Below are 23,369 nucleotides of genomic sequence, written 5' to 3'. Positions count from 1 at the left end.
CTAGCAAAGTGCAGAGAGTTGGGAATGGAAAGACAAGTAAACAGAAAGTGAAGAAGCACTTATTAACACCTGTGATGTGTCAGACACTGAGCTATAGGCTTTATAATTTTCTTATTTAATTCTAACAATAACCCTGAGAAAGGTGATATTATTTCCATTTTATTGTTGAGGAAACAGGTTTAGAGAGATTAAATGACCTGCACAAAGGTGTACCAAGCAATTCTGAGCATTTAGTATCATCTGCTCTTAATAGGAAATGTTCTTTGCCTATTTCCATATATTAAAGAAGATTCAATTGAAATTAGTACTTCTTTCATATCGTTTTTCCTACAGAGAACTTCTGGATCCTTGAAATACATCATTTAGATGGAGATGAAGAATAATTCTATGCTAAATGAATTTGTTTTGTTAGGACTCACCAATTCTTGGGAGCTTGAAATTTTCTTTTTTGTGATCTTCTTCCTCGCCTACATATCGATCTTGACTGGAAATTGTCTCATTATACTTATGGTGACTCTTGACTCCCACTTACACCCAACCCCCATGTACTTCCTCCTTGCCAACCTCTCCTTTCTTGACATATTGTGTTCCACTCTAATTCTCCCTAAAATGATCACAGACTTCTTCAGAGAGAGGAAAACTATCTCTTGGTGGGGCTGCATGGCACAAATATTTGGCTCATCTCTTAGGAGGGAGTGAGATGATTCTTCTCATAGTGATGGCTGTTGACAGATATGTTGCAATATGTAAGCCCCTCCACTATACTGCTATCATGAACCATCGAATTCTGGTAGGAAGTGTGCTGCTCTCATGGACATTTGGCTTTGTGCACACTATGAGCCAAATGGCCTTTATGGTGAATCTGCCCTTCTGTGGTCCTAATGTGATTGATGATGTTTTTTGTGACCTTCCTCTGGTGTTGAAACTTGCCTGCACTGACACTTATGTCCTGGAACTGCTTGTTGTTGCTTTTAGTGGGCTGGTTTCCCTCATTTCCTTCATTCTTTTACTTGTCTCCTATATTGTTTTATTAGTTATTGTCTGGCATCGTTCCTGTAATGGACTCTCTAAGGCTCTGTCTACACTGTCTGCTCACATCACAGTGGTAACTCTTTTCTTTGGGTCACTAATCTTAACCTATGCTTGGCCAGTTAGTAGTTATTCATTAGACAAGTTTCTTTCAGTGTTTTACTCAGTTATCACTCCGCTCCTGAATCCAATTATCTATAGCCTAAGGAATCAGGAGATGAAAGCAGCCATGATTCGACTCAGAAGTCAGCATATCTGCTCCAAGCAAAACTTCTAAATGGTGATGAAATTTTATTGTATATGTGAGCATAATTCTTAAAATGACCAATTATATACATATATAGGGGTGTGTGCATGCATATTTTACAAATAAAAATCAATCTTATTTTTAAAGCAATTCGTGAATATCACACTAGAAATTGTTTTATTTATATGTTTCTGCTTTGTATGTCTCTGTCTTTCTCTTAATTTTGAGACCCTCATAACTGGAATTTGTTCAATGCCTCAATTATAAATTGGAGCAGACTTCAGAAAAGATCCGTGTAGAAAATCATGAGTTGAATTAGAATATTTCTAAAGTATTTTCCTTTTGTTGGTCCTATGATCTTTTGCTAATGTTTGGAACATAGCTAAGTTTCACCTTGATAAACAGTGAGGGAAAAGGCTTGAAAATTTGATTGATTTAAAGATTCAATCCAAGAATGGAGTTTGCCAAATTCTCCATCAATGTGAAAACACATTTCAAGTGCTGCAAAGAAGCATAACTAAATTCCTTTATAAAGAATAACTGAGTGGTCATTGTGACATTGATTCACATTATACAGTGTAGGGTATACAGTTGATAAAGGCAGTTAAATTTACCCCAACAATGGGCATGGATAGACTACTATGAAAGTGACATTCAGATGAGGCTACATTGCACACAGTTACAAGCACCTATTGACATGAAATACACACACATATACACAAACACACTATTCTGAAAGAAACAAAAATCCTAGGGAATTAAAAAACCATTGGAGCAGTTCTCACGCCATCTTGTTTCTATAGTGCATGATGTCTTCATAGACAACTAAGACAGTGAAATTCAGCCTAAAGAATAATTTTGCATGTAGAAAGCTAACAATAAGATTTTTAATTAACAGGTCTGTATGTTTTAAAATACATTTTATTAATATTTTTGTTTTTACTTTGCCTTGATTTATCCCTGTATTCTAACCCTTATCTGTTCACAGTCATTACTTAAAACAAGGAATTTAAAAAAAAAAAGAAGAGAAAAAAATCAACAGATTGAAAACATTCTGTTGTTATACATAATGTTAACCTTAGGTCAACCCCACCCCTCACTCCAGCTTCCCCATAACAGAGTAGAGAGATATGTCTTTTCCTATCTCTTCTTTGGAGCCAATCTTGTTTGTTGGTTTGTTTTTAATTTCACAACATTCAGTTCTATTTATTTGGTGGTTATTGTTATTTCCATTTATATTTATTGTTATTGTAGATATTGTTTTCTTGACTCACCATATTTTACTTTGCATCAGCTCCTGAAAGTCTTTCCATATTTCTGTGTATTCATCAAGCTCATTGTTTCTTATGGCATATTTTTGCATTACATTCATGCACCAAAATTTGTTTGGCCATTCTCCAATCAGTGGGCATATACTTTGTTCACAGTTCTTTACTATATCAATGACAAAAAGTATCACTATGAATATTCTGGTCTACACATTTACATAATCTCTTTTAGGTCAATACTATTCTGAGAGTATATGGCTAGCTGTGGAATCTCTGGATCACAGGGCCTGGACATTTTAGTCACTTTGCACAGTTACAAATTTATTTCCATAAAATTTACACTAATACACTTTTCCACCATCAAGTCAGCAAGCATTTATTATGCCCTTTGCTCAACATAGATAATCTGGAAGATGGTTGAAAGAGTCACTATTCTGGAGGAACTCACTGAAGAATGTGATGTGGGAAAGGCAGCAATGATGACTGAGTATGATCAAGACATAGAAGACAGTATACAAATACTCAGAGAAAGAAGAGGGCAAAATGAGATCAGTACAGAGATAACTATCCCTTTTAGCTACACTATAGTATACAATAATGCCCTTTGATGTCATGCTACAAAATTTGCAAAATATTCTCCCTGTAATATTAAGAAACTAGAGGATATTAGGCCGTGAAATGACCTACCTTATCTTACGATTTATTAAGATTATTTTGGCAGGTATATGAAGACTGGATTACATATGGGAAAGAATTGAAAAAATATCTTACATGTCCATTTAAATTGTCCATTTTTATTTCTTTCAATTAAATTAATAAACATTGCTCAAGGGGAAAGGTGATGAGGGCCTAAATTAAGTTAAGAGCTAAGTTGAGAAGAGGAGTTAAGATTGGAATAATAATAGGAGCATGGAAGCACCTGGAATTTCCAAATGATTGAACTGAGGCTGGGGGAAGAGAGAGAAGGATAATGAAGGAAAGGAAAAATCAGTACAGTTTTTCTCATTCTGGGTAACTGAGGGCATAACATGGGGGAAGGAAACAGTGGACTAATCAGGTACTCTGTTGTAGCCTTTAGAAAGACGACCTTATTTAATGCTCACAACAGTAAGTTAGATTGTGTTATTATCCCCATTGGATAGTTAAGGATCCTGAGCCAAACGGAGGTGAAGTGGCTAGGAAAAAAGTCCACTCAACCAATTCTGTGCCTCAGCAGAGGTCACAGCTAAGAAGGGTCTGAGGCTGGACTTGCATGCAGGTCTTCCTAACTCCATGCCCAGCTCTCTCCATTGTGCCATCTAGCTGCCTATTTATGGGCAATAAAAATAAGAAACTTTAGTGAAAGGTAGTTCAACCATTGAAGATAACATGAGTTAAAGTATAGAAGCAAGCTATTCAGGAGGAGATCAGGAAATAGAGAAGCATTCTTCTGCATGCTGTGGCCATATACCTTGGCCTTTTCTTCTGCTCTAGCATCTAGACTCTTTATAGGAAGGGGCTTTGTTGTTTTTCATCTTTGCAAGTATAGCGCATAGAGTATACTAGTTGCTTATGTAGTATATTTTGATTTGATCTGAAACTCATCACCTTGACCAAGAAGACAAGTGATAGAATATGACACCTGACATGTATTAGGACAAGTTGAGTTTCAAATACTTGGAAGATCATTCTGGTAGATATAGCCAGTTTTCAGATAGAAGTGTGGAATTGGAGTTCAGAATAGAGATAGTATGTGGATGCATTGATTTGGATAATGCTCATAATGGAGGCCGTAGGAGAGAATGGAGCTAGCACTGGAGAGGGCACTGGAAAATAAACCTGCAATAGGCTAATGCACTATACATGGGACATTTTATTCTTTTTGCAATAGTAAGCTACTGGAGTGCATTTAGTTAGGGTGAATTGGTCACATTTCCTATTACTTAGGAAGTTTGTCTTGCTAGCTATGACAATAGATTACAGCTGGGGATGATTAATATCTATGACAAAGTTAGAAGATTTTAAAATATTCCAATTCAGTTCAACAAGTATATATCAATGGAATGGTGGTAAGGGTTTGAATTGTTAGGTAGCTGTGTGACTGCAGAAGAGGAAAAATATTCAAGGGGTATCAGGGAGTTAGAAGCAATGCTTTAGGGTAACACACGGGACATTTTTTTTGGCAATTGGAGTTAAGTGACTTGTCCAGGGTCACATAGCAAGTAAGTGTCAAGTGTTTGGTCTGAGGCCAGATTTGAACTCAGGTCCTCCTGATTTTATGGCTGGTGCTGTATCCATTGTACCAGCTTGCTGCCCTCAAAAAATGTTTTTAAATGTTACAAAGGAAAATCTTAAAGTTAAAGTGTGGATCCAAGTAAGTATTTGATGTTCCTGATGAATAGAGAAAATAAATTTTTCTTCTGATTTATTGGACGTCACACGTCAAGTTTGAATTCAAACTAATAAAAATGGAGGCATTTAATTAGGAAGGAAAGCAATAATAATTTGGAGTTACTCATTAAGTCAGGATTTTTTTTTGTTTCTCCTGGTGATTATTTAGTTCTGATCAGAAAAGGTAGTGCACTTTTTAGTAGCCTGATTCTTCATGTTCTCTAGATCACACTGGTGATAACTGTCTGTGAGCTGTTGACTTCCACTGGTCACTGTAATAATGTCTATCTAATGCTTTTTTTAAAAAAATTGAGCCTTCGTCATAGACACATATCCTCACCTAGAACATGTTTACAGTAGACAGTAATGTGTGAAACTTGCTATATACCACTCACATTAATCCTGTTACAATTGATGTGTTCAGTAAAGTCTTGACTTTTTCATTTATTGATAAGTACTTTCATGACAGCTCTTTATGTTCTCTTTGGAAGTAACTAGGCATTGACCAGCATCTCATACCATACACCAAGATAAGGTTAAAGAAGAAAAATGACTTGAACATAAAAGGTGACATCATAAGTAAACTAACAGAATATGGAAAAATTTTACTGGTCAGATTGATAGATAATGAAAGATTTTGTGATCAAACAAGAAAAAGATCATCAGAAGTTAAATGGATAATTTTGATTATATCAAATCAAAAAAGATTTTATGCAAAAAAACATAAATGCTGAGCAGTTAATATCAATTATCACTTATTTGGTAAGAAACTAATTATTTAAATTAATCTCTTTATTAAGCATAGACAATTTAGTGAAAATATTATTGAAGCCTTCAGGTCTTTGGTGTTGAAAGCTTTAACACATACATAAAAAAGTGGTTGCCAAAATATTTAAGTATGAAGACCCTTTCTCTATATAAAAACATTGCTCAGAGTCCATGTGTTAGACCTCAATAAAAATCAAGCTCATTTGTTAGTGCAGTTGTGAAATGATTCAAACATTTTGTAGAGCAATTTGGAACTATGCCCAAAGTGCTATAAAAATGTGTATACCCTTTGACCCAGCAATAGCCCTTCTAGGGCTATATCCCAGAGAGATCATACAAATGGAAAAAGGCCACACATATACAAAAATATTTACACCAGCTTTTTTTGTGGTGGCAAAGAACTGCAAATTGAGAGGATGCCCATCAACTCAGGAATGGCTGAACAAGTTGTGGCATATGAATGTAATGGAATACTACTGTGCTATAAGAAATGAGGAACAGGCTGACTTCAGAAAAATGTGGAAAGACTTGTATGGTCTGATGCTGAGTGAAATGAGCAGAATCAAGAGAACACTGTACACAATAACAGCCACATTGTGTGATGACTAATATTGACAAACTTAACCCTTCCCAGCAATGCAAAGATCTAAGAGATCTCCAAAGGCCTCATGATGGAAAATGCTATCCACATCCAAAGAAAGAACTATGGAATTTGAATGTAGATCGAGGTATATTGTTTGCTATTTTTTTCTCTTCTGTTCAGTTTTGTTTCCTCTTTCTGATGTTTCTCCTTTTTGGTTCTAATTCTTACTTACAACATCACTAATGTGACAATAAGTTTAATAGGAATGTATATGTATAGCGTATTTCAGTTTGGGCGCAGTCTTGGGGAGGTTGATGGGGAGGAAGGAGGAGAAATATTTTAAATTCAAAAGCATATGGAAGTGATTGTTGATTAATCAAAATAAATTAATAAAAATTTTTAAAAAATAAAATTCAAAAAAAAGATCAAGCTCGTAATGTTTGGTGTGCATATTTATTTGAGAATTCTGAGCAAGAATGGTAAGCCTACCAAGAGATCTATGGAGAACATTGTAAATTACTGATTTAAAATATCTTCCTTTCTAGGTGTACAAACAAATCTCATCAGTTTAGAGGATGAGAACTCAGCTCAAATACTTTAATGAAAAAAAAGTGAATAATAACTTTTAGGTAATCAATAGGATCAGAAAACCATAGATCTAGAACTGGAAGCCATCGCAAACACAGTAAGTTCAATGAAATCATGTTTATACATAGTAAGTTCATACATTGGTAAGTTCAATCACAATGGTTAAATAATGTATTAAGCCATACTTTGTTTCTAAATTAAAATTTATTTCCTATGTTTTTAGGTTAAACTATGTTCAAAGACATAGCACCTTAAATATTTCTGAATTAATTATGATTTGAGATATGTTTCAAAGAGTTTTGAGCCTTCAGTATTAGATATGGAATCTAATTCTACTTTCCACCATTGTATTCTCAAGAATACTCACCTGAAACCGTGACTTATTTCTGACTACCTTCCCTTGAGAGATCTTCTGAACATTTGAAGTATGTGAATATATGGAGATGAATAATGAATCTGTGGCATGTGAGTTTATTTTATTAGGATTCACTAGTTCTTGGGAACTTGAAATTTTCTTTTTTGGGATCTTCTTCTTGGCCTATGAATCAATAATGTCAGGAAACATTCTCATAGTAGTTATGCTGATCTCTGACACATACCTGCACTCCACCCCCATGTATTTACCCCTTACTAACCTTCCCCGTATTAATATAACTTTTTTCCACTGTCGCTGTACCCAAGATGATCACACATAACAGAATGGCTATCCCTAAGGAGATCAGACTTATAGTAGTGATCAATGTCAGTAATGTAAGGAAACTGGAGGAAGTGTGCAACACATCATTGCAATTTAGAAACATTTAGCATGTACTGAGTACCAATGAGACATGAATGGTAGCTAGATTTATACTTCAGAAGTCCAAGACCTTTTGTGGATTGACACATATCAAATCCCCACACAAAAATATAGACCTCACAACATCCTGAGGGACTCAACCAAGACATTATTCTTGAAACACATCAGTTATCACTGATTAGACCAGACTGTTGTGTACAGTCAAACAATTTCACACAACATTTTTCATTAATACTTAAGAACAGCATTTCAAGCAGATGATGTCATACCAAGTATTAGTGATATTAGAAATTAAATGAAAGAAAAAAGCTTTCAAAATATGGAGTTCTAGGAATGAAGATTAAACTTATCTGAGAATAGGATGAGGTACATATTATCTCTATTGTCTTGATGTAAACATCAAGTATGTTTACAATGAGACTACAGACAATCAGCACATATATGTACACACATGCATATAAATATGTAATGAGGTTATATAGATTCTGATACTTTTATTCAACTCTAAAATGAGACTACAGATGATCAGCACATGTACGTACACACTTAAATATAAATATACAATGAGGTTATAAAGATTCTAACACTTTTATTCAACTCTAAAAGGCAGGATCTGTGTGATAGTCAACAAAATATTAAATATAGAAGAGAAATAACAAAATTGAAACTTGACCTAGGATAATTTTATATGAACCTTATCCTAAAATATATATGAGAAGAAAGAATTATTATAAGAATAATATGAGTAGAATCCAAGTAACTTAAACTGAGTATAGTGTTATGCTTGCAAATATCTTTGAATACGTTATCTTAATTGGTAGGTATTACTGGTATTATTGGGTAGCTACATAGTACGGTGGATAGAGTGTTGGGTCTGGAGTCAAGAAGACTCATCTTTATGAGTTCAGATCTGGCTTCAGACACTTACTAGCTATGTGACCCTGGGCAAGTCTTTTGACTCTGTTTGCCTCAGTTTCCTCATTTCCTCATTCCTCAGAAAGATATGGCAAACCACTCCAGTATCCTTGCCAAGAAAAGCTCAAATAGGATCGTGAAGAATTGGACGTGATTGAAACTACTGAACAATGACAACAAAAGCTGATATTATTTTATGCATTTTATAGATGAGAGAGCTAAAGCTCAGAGAGATTGTGATGTACCTATAGTTACACTGCTAGTGTCACAGGCAGGATTGAACCCCAGGTCTTTTCTAGAAGAAGAAGTGAAAATAAAAGCAGTACACCATGGGATAAATCCTCTTCCTTTAAAAGATAAGAATTGGGGGGAGACAGGGAAAATGAAAAAGAAGCACAGTACTATATTATTAATTGCTCTCTTAAAGGGCCAGACTGAGAGAGTGGGATAGCATGTACCTCAGGATTTACACAATAAATTATATACTTAAAGGGACAAATGGCTAAGAATTCGGGGGAAATGGGGAGGGAAGATATGATGCAATACTCCCATATGATGCCCTTAAGGTCTGGGAGAAGTGGAAAGAAAAGAGAAGCAGCATAGTGTTCAGGGCTCTAAAGGAGATTTTCCCTCATTAGTGGGCTGGAAAAAGGGGGAGCATGGCCTTAAATGCTTTGGAAGACATCTGTATCCTAGTAAATAACTATTGAATAGGAAGGGAGATAGAATGATAAGATTTAAGGATTTGGAATTACAGGATCTGGGTTTTAATACTGATTCTGCTGTTGGATGTTTGGCTTTGTGCAAATCGCTTAACCTCTCTGGGCTTCATTTTGCTCATCTCTAAAATCCTGATAATAAGGATGATGAGCTAGATCCTTAAGGTCTTTTTCAGCTATAAGTCCTCTGAAATCTGCCTTTATAATTACAGTATGATAACAATTATAATAGTGAATTAAAATATTATGTGTATATTGAACTGTGTCCGGGGGAAGAGAGAGAAGGATAATGAAGGCAAGGAAAAATCAATATAGAGTTTTACATTCTGGGTAGGTAAGGGTATAACCTGGGGGAAGGAAATAGAGAACTAATCACTTTTACAGTACCTATTGTGTTCTAGGCACTTTGGGAATATGACCTTATTTAATTAATGCTCACAACGATAAGTTAGATAGTGTTATTATCCCCATTGGATAGTTGAATATCCTGAGGTAAACTGAGGTGAAGTGGCTAGATATAAACTCCACTCAACCAATTCTGTGTGCCTCAACAGAGGGACACAGCCAGGAAGTGTCTGAGGCTGGACTTGCATGCAAGTCCTCTTAATTCCATGCCCAGTTCTCTCTCCATTGTGCCATCTAGCTGCCTATTTATGGGCAATAAAAATAGGGAATTTTAGTGAAAGGTAGTCCAAGCATTAAAGATAACATAAGTTTAAGTATAGAGGCAAGCTATTCAGGAGGAGATGAGGAAATAGAGAAGCATTCTTCTGCATGCTGTGGCCATGTACCTTGGTCTTTTCCTTTGCTCTAGCATCTAGACTCTTATAGGAAGGGGCTTTGTAGTTTTTCATCTTTGCAGCTGCACACCCGAATATAGCACATAGAGCATACTAGTTGCTTATGTAGTATATTTTGATTTGATCTGAAACTCATCACCTGGATCAAAAAGACAAGTGATAGAATATGACACCTGGCATGTATTTGGACAAGTTGAGTTTCAAATACTTGGAAGATCATTCTGGTAGATATACCCAGTTTTCGGATAGAAATGTGGAATTGGAGTTCAGAATAGAGATAGTATGTGGATGTATTGATTTGGATAATGCTCATAATGGAGGCCATTGGAGAGAATGGAGCTAGCATTGGAGCAGAAACCAGAAAATACGCTTGCAATAGGCTAACCCACTGCACGTGGTACATTCTATTCTTTTTGCAGAAATCCTAGGTAATTTAAAAAAAAATCTCTGGAGCAGCTTTCAGGCCATCTTGTTTCTCCAGTGTGTGATGTCATCATAGGTCATTGAAAAATGGAAAACTTAGTCTAAATAATCATTGAGTATATATGGAAAGCTAGATTTTAGATGTATCAATGAATCTTTATTTTTAAAATAGTTTTTATTTGTACCTTTTGCTTTTATGTTGCCTAGATTTTCCCCTGTATTCTTCCCTGCCCTTTCCCAGAGAATCATCATATAAGGAAAGATTTTAAAAAGGGAGAAATGGAAAAAATTATCACCTTGAAAAAAATTGTGATGTCATCTACAATGTACAGTATCTGTCTACCCCAACAAGTATGGCAGAATGTGTTTTCATATATCTCTTCTTTGGGACAAACAAATTTTAAAAAAATCACAACAGCCAATTCCACTTATTTGGTGGTTATTGTTGCTTGTCTTGAAATGGTTGCCGTTATTTTCCTGGCTCTAATTATTTCACTTTGCACTCATTCTTGGAAATCTTACCACATTTTTGTTTAGTCATAAAGCTCATTGTATTTGACTACATTTATGAATCACAATTAGTTTACCCATTCCCCAATCAATGGGCATATATTTTGTTTGTGGCTCTTTGATACAACAACATCAAAAGAAAAACTGTTATAAATATTTTGGTGTATACATATATGGAGTCTCTTTTTGGCCAATGCTCCTCTGAGGGCCTATACCTAGCAAGAGAATCTCTGAATCAAAGGGCATGGACATTCTAGTCACTTTGCATAATTCCGAAAAAGTTTCCATAATATTTGCAGCAAATGCATATCTCCACAAACATCTCAAATCAATCCAACAAGCATTTAGTAAGTACCTACTATGTACTATGGGCTTTGCTATAAAAACTGGTGATACAGGCTATTTTTAAAACAGTCACTACTCTCAAAGTGATCACAAACAACTATGTACAAATGCAATATATAAAGTAGATATTGGAGAGTATATGAGAGGAAAGACACTAGCATTAAGGGAGCTCAGGAAAGGTTTTTTGTGAAATGTGGAGTTTTAAATGAGACTTAGAAGAAGCTAGGAGAGTGTGATGAGGAGGAATCAATTTCCTGGAATAGGAGATAACCAATGACAATTCATGTTTTGTTTAAGGAACAACAAGGAGGCCAGGGTCATCAGAGTATGTGGTAGGAAGACAGTGGGGTCAGTTTATAGTCAATAAATATTTATAAGCACCTAGTACATGTTTGGTACTAAGCAAAGCACTAGGGCTACCAAGAAAGGCAAAATACAGTCCCTGTTTTTAAAGAGCCCTCAATCCAACGGGGGAAGCAAAATACAAATATCTATGTACACCCAAGATACGTATGTTATATATTGGAAATAATAGAGGGCACTAGAATTAAGGGGCATCCAGAAAGGCTTCTTCTATCTTGAGGCTACATGTATATATGTGATTATATGCAAAATAGAATGCAATGGATATGCTGATATTTTGGGGGAGGAGTTCAAGAAAAGGATTAATGTAGAGGGTAACACTTAAGCAAATTCTCTGGGAAAGAAATGATTTTTAAAGTTGGAAATAAGTAAAGAATGTGCTTTAGGAGAGGTAGATAACCAGCATAAACATATATGTTTGGGAGATAGTCTTATGTGAATAATGGTAAGAAGGGCAGTCTGTCTGTACTGCAAAGTGTGACAAAAGGACTATTTCATAAGAAGCATAGAAATATATTTTGGGTTCAGATTGTGAAGGGCTCAGAGGAATCCATTCACAGTTAGGGGATATGATACAGTAAATTAAGTAGCAAGGATCAGTTAGGTTTGAATTGGACCAAGACAAAGACACACACACACACACACACACACACACACAGATAGACAGAGACAGAGACAGAAACAGACAGACATAGACACTGAGAAAGACATATAGAGGCACAGAGAAATAGAAACAGAGAGACAGGCAGAGAAACAGAGAGAGATAGAGACACACAGGAGACAGAGAGAGACAGAGACAGATGAGACAGAGAGGCAAGGACAGAGACACAGACAGACACACAGATGCACAGAGAGACAGCAAAAGAGAGACAGAGAGAGAAAGAGAGAGAAAAAAAATGAGAGAGAGAGAGAGAGAGACAGACAGACAGACAGACATCATGAAAACCCAGAAAGGAGTTTCCAGGAGTGGTTAACAGTATCAAATACTTCATAAAGGTTGAAAAGCTTAAGAACTGAAAAAAAAAAGTTTCTCAAATTTGGCAATTAAGAGAAATCATTAACTTTGAAGAAAGCAAGTTGAATGATGTGATAAAAAGCCAGATTGCAAAGGGGAGATAAATGAATAAGAAGAGGAAATAGAGACGACAAGTGTAAATAGTTTTTCCTAGAAGTTTGCGTATGAAATGTAGGGGATATATAGAATAATAACTTGAGGGCTTGACAGTGTTAAGCGAAGATTTATTTTTTTCTGATGGTGGAAACTAAGGCATTTCTTTACCACAAGAAATGATACAAGCCTTATTAATTCATGTTTGTTGTCAATAGTTGTTGTTCAGTCATTTCAGTCATGTCTGGCTCTTCATGACCCCACTTGGCTTCTTCTTGGCAAAGATACTGGAGCAATGTAACATTTCCTTCTTCAGTTCATTTTACAGAGGAGGAAACAGAGGCAAACAGAATTAAGTGACTTGACCAGGGCCACACAGCTAATAAGTGCCTGAGGGCAGATTTGAACTCAGGAACCTGAGTCTTCCTGATTCCAGGCCCTGTACTCTATCCACTGAGCCAACTAATTGCTCCATTGCCAGTAGTACCATGGGACATTTTAGGTCAGAGTATTGCTGTCTTCTATGCCATGTACCTCTAAAATTAGGGACCATTCAAATTTCCACATTTCCAAATAGTAATTAATGATCTGTTATCAATAAATTTATCTACCCTCCAAACATATTTGTATAGTCTAAACAAGTCCAAACTCTTGAGGCAAAATGTTTCATAAGTTTACTATCTTTTATTTAGGTTTATATTTTCCTTTAAGCTTTTTTTCAAGTTGTAAGAATTTGGTAAAAAACAAAGGGGGGGGGCAAATGTGCTTTATCTGTTGGACCTTCCCAGATTTTATAAACTTTTTTATCCTCTAAGCCTCTTGTTTTACCCATTAGCAGGTAAAATCTTAATTATTTTGTCTCTCCTCTCCCAGAAGGCCTTGATACCTCTTTGATCATTTCAGTTGCACGTGTCTGGATTTTCATCAGCTCATTTTCAAATAATCACATAAAGAAGTTTGTAAACCACAGAGTGTTCCATTTACGTCATGTCTTATTATATCTTTACTGAAGTACAGAAATCACAGCTGTGGTTACTTCAGTAACTGACTTTACAAGAGCCTGTGTAAGTAGAGAAAGCTTAAGTGAGGGTTCCCACAGAAATGGGAAAAACCAAAGTTGGCCACCCTCATACACCAGGACACAGAAGTCTCAGAATTATAGTAAAGCTATAGTGGCAGAGGCAGAAAAGATAAAACAGTAAAGAGAGTTCAGAGATGAAGAGGGGAAGAAGGAGGGGAAAAAAAACAGGCCAAAAAGGAATAGAGGTCCAATGAGTACTCTGGCCTAGTTTAACATTGGAATGGACAGGCTTATTGCCATATTACCAATAGACAGACAGATAGATAGATAGATAGATAGATAGTAGATAGATAGATAGAGGGCACCCGGTGAGTTGAAGATGAAGGGGTGATATCTGAAAATAAAATTAAGGGGTGAAAGAGGATTATACTGGGAGAAGGAGAAAGGTAGAAGTAGAATGGGGTAAATTATCTCACATGAAACAGGCAAGAAAAGGCTTTTATAGTGGAAGGGAAATGGGGGAAGGTGAGAGGGAATGAGTGAATCTTATTCTCATAAGATTTGGCTTAAGGAGGGAATAACATATACAATGGGGTATGCAAACCTATCTTACCCTACAGAAAATAAGGGGGGAAGGGGACAAGAGAGCAGGGGGTTGATAGAAGGGAGGGCAGATTGGGGGAGGGGATATCAGAAGCAAACATTTCTGAGGAGGGATAGGGTCAAAAAGAGAATAGAATAAATGGGGGGGTAGGACAGGATGAAGAGAAATATACTTAGTTTTTCACAATATGATTACTATGGAAGTGTTTTACATGACTACACATCTATAACCTGTATGGAGATGCTTGCCTTTTCAATGAGGGTGGGTGGGGAGGGAGGAAGGGAGAAAATTTATAACCCAAAGCTTTAAAAACACATGTTAAAAAACGAAAAATTAAAATAAAACAAAAGAAAACTGATAAACTCTAAATGCAGATTGAAGGATGCTTTTTAAAAACTTTTTTTCTTTTTTGTGTTTCTTTTGCAACATGGCTAATAAGGAATTATGTTTCTCATAACTTCACATGCATGATAAATATCATATTGCTTACCTTTTCAAGGAGTGTGGGAAAGGAGGGAGAGAAAGAATTTGGAACTCAAAATTTTAAAAAATAAATGTTACAACTTTAAAAATGTGTGGAATGCCCTAGACATGAGCTAATTCCTTTTATTTGGTCTTATTTTGATCTTTGACCTAGGTTAGGCCAGAATTTCCTCATCTGTAAAATGAAGTTTTTTTCACTAGCTGGCCTCTTAGGTCTTGAGTTCAGATGTACACCTAGGATCTCCTGATCCTCTTTTCAATTCATTGATGATAACTGAATGAATAGCAGGAAACTGATACACCTGAGATGACTTCAGCCTTTAAAATGAGTTTGGGAAAGAAAAGTAGCCCTGGCTGATGATGGGAAGAAGTTGGTTAAGTACAAATGAACTTCACTTCCTCACGCCATGTTGACTTTTTGGAGAACTATGAGCCCCAGGGAATCATAACCAGGTCCCAGTACTGTTTAGAGACAGGTGCAATATTAGAAAGCTGAAGACTTTCTGGTACCAGCAGATGGGTTCCTAGACTGAGACTTTTTAGATCAAGTTCAAGACATGAGGAACAGAAAAAGTATTGAGCCAGAGTGTAGAAGAGCAAACAATATATTCCCTTCATAGACTCTCCAGGTCCAGAGATGGTAGTTTAGAGGCTTTACTGACCCTAAGTACTTTTTCCTTTTAGAGGATACCCTTCCCCACCTCATACACATACATCCATACATACATAATGTTTGGATTAACATACAGGTTTCTGAGAAGTAAAGATTATTGGGGTGTGTTTTGTTTGACTGAGAACATGAAACTGTCTCCCTTTTGAGTGACCCTATCTAGAATAGTACCATAACTCTGGAAGACTGTATAGATTCCTTGGAGAGATGAAAATTACTGATATATAATTACTTTGACTGTATTATCATCTTTGCTACAACTTTTTATATTTTATGTCAGTTTAAATAGAGTCAGTCCTATTCAGGGTTTAGACTTAATGGTTTGCATGAGAAAAAAGGACTCTTTTCCTTTTTGTTGCAGAAATGTAAACATCAACCAAATTGATGACATCCTCTGGGAATGTGAAGAAAAGCTAAATGAAATCCCAGTGTTCCTAGTGAAATTTCTGTGAAGCTATGAGCCAAAGAGAGGTTTTACATAAGAAGTCCTCAAAACTGGAGCTTATATAGAATTAGAGCTTTTGTACTGGGTCATTGGTTATAGGAATAACCATGGCAACTTTACGGATTATGAACTGAAAAAAAAGAAAAGATTTAAAGGTAAAATAAAGGTGAGGAAAATGATACAATATTCCAGTAGATCAAGTTCTGAACTAGGGTGATAATAGTATGAACAGAGAGGAAGGAATAAAGACAACAGTTATTACAGATTAAGCACCACCTTGGAGTGTAAGAGAGAAGAAGAAATAAAAAATGAATTCAGATTTTAACATAATATAATGAAACTGGTCATGTACATAGATAAGTATAATAGATGTATGGAAGGTTAAACGGCATACGGGACCAAGTAAGGACAGTAAAAAGTGAGGAAGGAGAAATTACTTTCAGCTGTGTGGTTGAGGGGAGGCTTTTGAGCAAAGCAACACCTAAGTTTTGTATACATGAATAAAAAGAAAGCTCTCAACAGGCATTGACAATCCACAACTGTATTGCAGGCTTCTGGGCCATCCCTGTGCAAATGTGCAGAGGAGAGAGAGATAAGAATAAACAAGATCAGCAAAAAGATAGTTATTCTTTTTGAATGCAACATTAGGTATGTAAAGGGCCTTCAATACCAAAATAAAGAGTTTTCATTTATTCTATTCCAGTGGGAAGTGAATGAAGTGAATGAGCTATTAAGATCTCTTACTAGCAGTGTGAAAATTATTTTGGCAAGTATGTCAAGTTTGGATGGGAGACAGAGAGACTGGAAATAATGAACCAATTAGGAAGCTGTTTTAAAAATCTAAATTATTTGATTTCAGTTCCACCAAAAAATTTTTATCAGGGTAAAAAGTGAATAGCACCTGAAGACAGGAGAGCAGTTGCATGAGTAGAGAGGGAGGGACCATCATAGAATGTTGTAGTAGTAAAACTAAAATGATTTGGGAACTGATTTGATTTGGAGAATGAAGGTAAGGTTGAGGGGGAGAGAGAAGTTTTCCTTTCTGGATGATTGAGATGATACCAGCAATAAAAACAACGGAAGTTTAGAGGAGTTTATTAGGGAAAGTCAGAAGGAGGGTGTATATTTCAGTATGAGAGATGATCTGTGTAAATGTACAGACATAAAAGAGTACAGAACTAAGTGAGGAAATGGAGAATAAAATTTGAATCTGTTGTAATTCAACTTCTTCCTTATTTCCTTTGACCTCACATTAGATTTTAGCCTCTCTAAAGTCAGCGCTTTTGTTGTTTTTTTTATCTCCGTGTCTCAAGCACCTATTACAGTGCCTAGAATATTGTTGTGGTTACCTAATAAGTGTGGGTTGAATTGATGTTCATCATGATAAACAAGGGGAAAATGGCTAAAATTGATCAGTAGGCATATTGTGTGTAGACAGCACAACTAGGTGGAGATGTTCAGAAAGCACTTCGAAATGTGGAGTTTAGAGGACAGATGGGGGAACGGACATTTAAAATTAGGATTTATCTACATAGCTGTGGTAATCAAGGATATGAGAGTGGATGATCACCAAGGGAACAAATGATGGAGATAATAGAAGACTGATGATAGAACTTTGGAGGTCATCAATTCTTAAAGGGGAGACAGGTGGAGGATAAGTAAGGAAAACAAACAGCACTTGTATTGCAGAACACAGAAAGAATAGTATCATGGGAACCATGAAAGTGTCCAAATGAAGGTAAGTTATCATGAGTTGTGAATACTGCAGAAAAATCAAGGATTTAGGAAAGGCATTGGATCTGGTGATTTAGAGGTAATTAGTAACAAATGGATAGTGGATTAATTGGCTTACTATGATTGGAAACATGATTGCAACAGGATGTTTGAGGTTTGAAAAAGTGGAGGAAGTAAAGATGGAAAAGGAGAAGAGATGTGGTTAGAATTGGTAAGGCTTGACAAGTGACAGAATATCTGAGGTGAGTCAGAAGTAGGAATCCAGGATGAATCAACTGCGGAGTGTAGAGAGAGAGCCAGTAGCAAGAATTTGGAAGAGAAGGGAAGAAAGGAAGAAGGAACAGAGCATGGCCTCAGAGAACCTAGAAGGGTATAGGATCAAGGATACAAATTAGTTTTAGCAAGGAGATGAGGCCATATTATCTTATGAGATCTAAGCAATGAAAGAGAGGATGAGAGGTTTTAAGGTGTGTATAACTAGAGAAGAGACAAGCCCTGGTAGATGGTCTCTAATTACTCAGGAAAAGTAGAGAGTGTGGTCAGTTGCATATACAGAGCTATGAGAAAGGAAGCCATTGCTTAAGGATAAGAAATTTGGAAATAGCAGCTTTTGGGAAATGTAGTGGAGAGATAGAGGTGAAAACATAGGGAACAACTGATGTTAGAATGAATGTTTAAATGTACCCCCTCAGCAGATTAGTTACTTCCTGTAGTTTGTTTGGTTTTTTGGTAGCCCAGGGATAGGGATATAACAGGCAGTTTTCAGGTGATTGACCCAGGGTTAAGGATTAGGAAAGTGGAAACAGCAAAAGGATGAGGTAACAGTTTCAAAGTTCAATGCCTTCTAATTATGGGATCAAGCCTGGAAAGACAGAGAAGTACAACCAGAAGAGAAAAGATGGACTGGAATACTTGATAGGGATGGAGGTCCTTGGGATTTGGATGAAGTGAGAAAAAGGTGAAGAAGAAGTTCTGAAGTAAGTCAGTAAGTAGGGGTGCAAGTACAATAGAATGTGATTAGGAAAGACAGTGTCAGAGTTCAGCATTATGGGGGTAGAGCAGTTTGAGATGATGATGGTGGTGTCTATCTAAAGTATGGTCTCTGTCTCTAGAGTATGGGTGACTCAGGTGGAGTATAGAACTTTAACTGGGGTTGAAGGGGTGATAAACTGGGAGGTTAAGTTGTTAGGGTCATCAATGTGGATACTCAAGGCTCTAAGAATGATAGCAGGAATACATATATATACACATACATATACATATAGATATTACATATATAATGACTATATATGTGAAATTATAGAATGAGTATATATTATACCCACACATACATATAAATACACACAGACACAGACACAGATGCATACACCCCAAGGTATTGGAACTGGTGATATAGACAGAGAGCATGAATTTGAATTTGAAAGCAAGGGAAGTCTTTGAGTAATGATGGCAGAGGAAGAGTTTGGAAGTATTAGTGAAGACCAATGAATATGGCAACTCATCTTTCTTTCTATGTAAATTAGAGATCATGGAGTTCATGAAGATTGGGACAGAATGAGACAAAGGTAAAGAACAAGTTCTTAAGTAAACCATTAGAAGGAGTGGAAAAATAGATTATGGTTAGAGAAGGGGATTCCCGAGTTTCATAATTTCTGATTACGAAGTTAAAGTAGTTTTCAGATGCCACTGGAGTGGTTCAGGTAGAATAGCGACCTTTAAATATAGTTGAAGAGGTGAGAATCTAAAAGGTCAAGGTGTTAGAAAGTTCATCAGTGTGAATACTGAAGTCACTAAGGATCAATAAGCAATGGAGAAGATACTAGAATATAAACCTGCTTCCATTTAACAGAAAGATCATGCAATGAAATGTTTCTAAATATTATAGAAGAAAATGCCAGCATGGAAGCTGAAGCATAGGAGAACATTGAATATTTCTATGTAAAAGAAATGTCATTCTGGGTAGTAATATTGAATTTTACAAAGCAAGCGTCTGATTCAGACTAAGATAAATTAAGATCAGTATTCAGGAAGATAAGTATAATCATTTAAGCTATTTAATTATGACAGTCTATTTCCTTTTTGCTTTCTAACTTGGATCTTTCAATTGGGTTTGGAAAATATGAAGTCCACAATAAACTCTTTACTTTGATTTTCACATTCTTCTGCCCACATTGATTACTCCTTTCCCAACTGATAGTTTCTTTCAGCCAGAAAGATACAGTAAATAATGACATAATAAGGCATGAGAACTCACCACTTGACAAAAATTGCTGTGAAAACTGGAAAACAATTAGGAAGAAACTAGGCATTGACCAACATCTCATACCATATTCCAAGATAAGGTTAAAGTAGAAAAATGACCTTGATATAAAAGGTGATATCATAAGTAAACTAAGGGAGCACGGAAAAAATTTACTGGTCAGATTGCTAGATAATGAAAGATTTTATGACCAAACAAGAGAAAGATCATGGGAAGTAAAATGGATAATTTTAATTATATAAAATTAAAAAGATTTTACTCAAAAAATATAAATAATTAGCAGCAATATGTGGCAACAAACTAATTAATTAAATTAATAATAGCTAATTACCAACAATTTTATAATTAATTTATATTTATATAATACATTTATAATATTATAAATGCTATATGATAGAAATAATATAAAAATAAATTTATATAAATTTAATAATTTATATAATTTGATAAGTAATTAAATTAACAAGAATTAATTATTAATCATTTTGATAATTTAATAAATATTAATTCATGATAATTAATAATGGTACCATTATTAAGTATAGCCAATTTAATGAAAATATTATTGAAGTCTTCAGGTCTTTGGTATTGAAAGCTTTTAGCAGATACATAAAAAAGTGATTGCCAAAGTCTTTAAGTATGAAGATCCTTTCTCTGTATAAGAACATTTTTCAGACTCCATGTGTTAGAGCTTAATAAAGACCAAGCTTATAATGTTTGGTGTGCATATTTATTTGAGAATTCTGATAATGTTAAGCCTACCAAGGGCCCTATGGAGAACATTATAAATTACTGATTTCAAATATCTTCCTTTCTAGGTAAACAAACAAATTTCATCATTTTGGAGGATGAAAACTCAGATCAAATATTTTAGTTGAAATTAGTGAATAATAACTTTTAGGTAATTGCTAGGATCAGAAAATCATAGATCTAGAACTGGAAGCCATCTTAAGTACATCAAGTTCAATGAAATGATGTTTATACATGAGGAAGTGATTGTGATTGATAAGTTCATTCACAACAGTTAAATAATGTGTCAAGACATAATTTGTTTCTAAATTAAAATTTATTTCTTATGTTTTTAGGTTAAACTATGTTTAAAAACATAGCACCTTAAATATTTCTTGAATTAATTATGTTTTGAGATATATTTCAATGAGTTTTCAGCCTTCAGTATTAGTCATATGGAATCTAAGCTACTTTCCACCACTGTATTCTCAAGAATACTCACCTGAAATTGGGACTTATTTCTGACTACCTTCCCTTCAGAGATCTTCTGGTCATTTAAAGTATGTGAATAGATAGAGATGAATAATGAATCTGTGGTATATGAGTTTATTTTATCAGGACTCACCAGTTCTTGGGAACTTGAAATTTTCTTTTTTGGGATCTTCTTTTGGCCTATGCATCAATAATGTCAGGAAACATTCTCATTGTAGTTATGGTGATCTTTGACTCATACCTGTACTCCACCCCCATGTATTTCCTCCTTGCCAACCTTTCCTGTATTGATATGACTATTTCTACTGTCACTGTCCCCAAGATGATCATAGATTTCTTCAGAGAGAGGAAAACCATCTCCTTTTGGGGTTGTATGGCACAGATGTTTCTACTTCATCTCTTAGGGGGCAGTGAGATGACTCTACTCATAGTCATGGCTGTTGATAGATACGTTGCAATATGTAAACCTCTCCACTACACATCCATTATGAATCATCAGATACTTGTAGGATCTGTGTTGCTCTCTTGGGTTGTTGGTTTAGTCCATACCATCAGTCAGATGGTTTTTATTGTGAATCTACCCTTCTGTGGCCCCAATGTAATTGATAATGTTTTTTGTGATATTCCCCTTGTCATCAGACTTGCCTGCACTGACACATATGTCACAGATCTATTGATTGTTGCGTTCAGTGGACTGCTCTCATTGATCTGCTTCATCCTTTTGCTTATCTCCTATACTGTCATCTTGGTCACTGTCCCACATCACTCTTCTCAAGGACTCTCCAAGGCTCTGTCTACATTGTCTGCTCATATCACAGTGGTAACTCTCTTTTTTGGCCCGATTATCTTCATCTATGCTTGGCCATTCAGTAACTTTTCAGTGAACAAATTTCTCTCAGTGTTTTATTCTGTAATCACTCCTCTTCTAAATCCAATCATCTACACCTTGAGGAATCAAGAAATGAAAGAAGCTATGATTAGACTAAGGAGCAGACATGTCAGTTCCATGCAGAACTTCTAGATAAGACTTTTAGATGAGGCATATATTAAAAAGCCAACATAAATGTATCTCAGATGACTTGTTATTTTAGTTGATTAAAAAACGTTTGCTTTTATAAATAAAATATATTTATAACACTGGTCACCCTTTACAATGTGGAAAATATTCATATGTATATTTATTTAAATAAAGAACAATTATTTTAATTACTATCAGTAAATACAATTTTGGAATTGGTTATTATTCCAAATTAGGCAAGTCTAAGAATATTGATAAAGAAGCTTCTATGACTTTCTATTGCCTAAAGAAGAAGACTGAGAAACTCATATTTGCACAACTTCATGAGGATCACACATTTAGCAAACATTTATTAAATACTTACTCTGTGCAAGATAGTGCAAGGAGATTAAAAAAAAGTAGCCCCTACTTTCAAAGCTTAAATTTTACTTACGTAAATGTACTAGTTCTTATAAACTTCCTTCCTCACACACCTGTTAGAGTACTTACTGAAGACAAACTGAGAACGCGCATTCAAAGTAATTTGTAAATTATAAAGCACTGTACAAAAATGATTTTATTATTGTTATTTGTAGAGAAGAAAAGGAAAGGAAGGAAGGAAAGAATGAATGAATGAAGGAAGTCTACTATTCTCACTCCTCCCTTTTAAAATAGCAAAAAGCCTAGAACCCAAATAGGACTTATAGGTTATGTGTCTAATAAAAGAACTGCATATGAATGATGATTTGCTTACATCTTTGGGTCTAAAGGTTCATAAATCAAAGATTTTTGTTCTGTTTCCTTTTAATTAAACTTTTGCCTATACCTTCGCAAACTACCTTTCATCCACACATTGTCGCAGGTTTCTTGTTAGGGGTAATAAACCAAGAGTGTGAAAAAAAAAATTCCTTCTAGTGTATCTAAGTCTTTGATATCATGAAACTCTCTGTACAAAGTTACCTAACTAAGGGTTTTTCTGGTTATCATGAAGTTGGAATGAAGTTTCACTATCCTCTGAAGTATCCTCTGAGAATCATGAAGGGCTAGAATCAGATACACTGAGGAAAGGGTAGTATGTAGTTTAGTCATTTATGGGACATTT

The 23,369-nt window shown here is 35.4% G+C and overlaps 2 protein-coding genes across 3 annotated transcripts; both read left to right on the top strand.

The window, feature by feature from the left end:
- The first annotated feature begins 366 nt into the window (after positions 1–366).
- LOC110198226 (olfactory receptor 4K13-like) lies at positions 367–1,306 on the top strand. The gene is given in 2 exon segments (XM_020972758.1): positions 367–674; positions 676–1,306. Coding segments are annotated over 2 exon segments (939 nt in total).
- Positions 1,307–7,290: 5,984 nt separating this feature from the next.
- LOC110198878 (olfactory receptor 4L1-like) lies at positions 7,291–22,291 on the top strand. Of its 2 annotated transcripts, XM_020973808.1 has the most exons (3): positions 7,291–7,406; positions 18,904–18,908; positions 21,471–22,291. In XM_020973808.1, the coding sequence occupies exons 1-3, from the start codon at positions 7,291–7,293 to the stop codon at positions 22,289–22,291; spliced, it is 942 nt and encodes a 313-aa protein (XP_020829467.1). The 2 variants fall into 2 exon arrangements, with proteins under 2 accessions (XP_020829467.1, XP_078006758.1); XM_078150632.1 differs by lacking the exon at positions 18,904–18,908 and having other exon boundaries at positions 7,291–7,416; positions 21,476–22,291.
- Positions 22,292–23,369: the final 1,078 nt, after the last annotated feature.

Source organism: Phascolarctos cinereus, unplaced genomic scaffold, assembly GCF_003287225.1.
Source record: "Phascolarctos cinereus isolate Bilbo 61053 unplaced genomic scaffold, phaCin_HiC Scaffold_3;HRSCAF=262, whole genome shotgun sequence".
NCBI lineage: Eukaryota > Metazoa > Chordata > Mammalia > Diprotodontia > Phascolarctidae > Phascolarctos > Phascolarctos cinereus.
The sequence above is the reverse complement of the archived record's forward strand: the minus strand, read 5'-3'. Positions and strand labels throughout refer to the sequence as shown.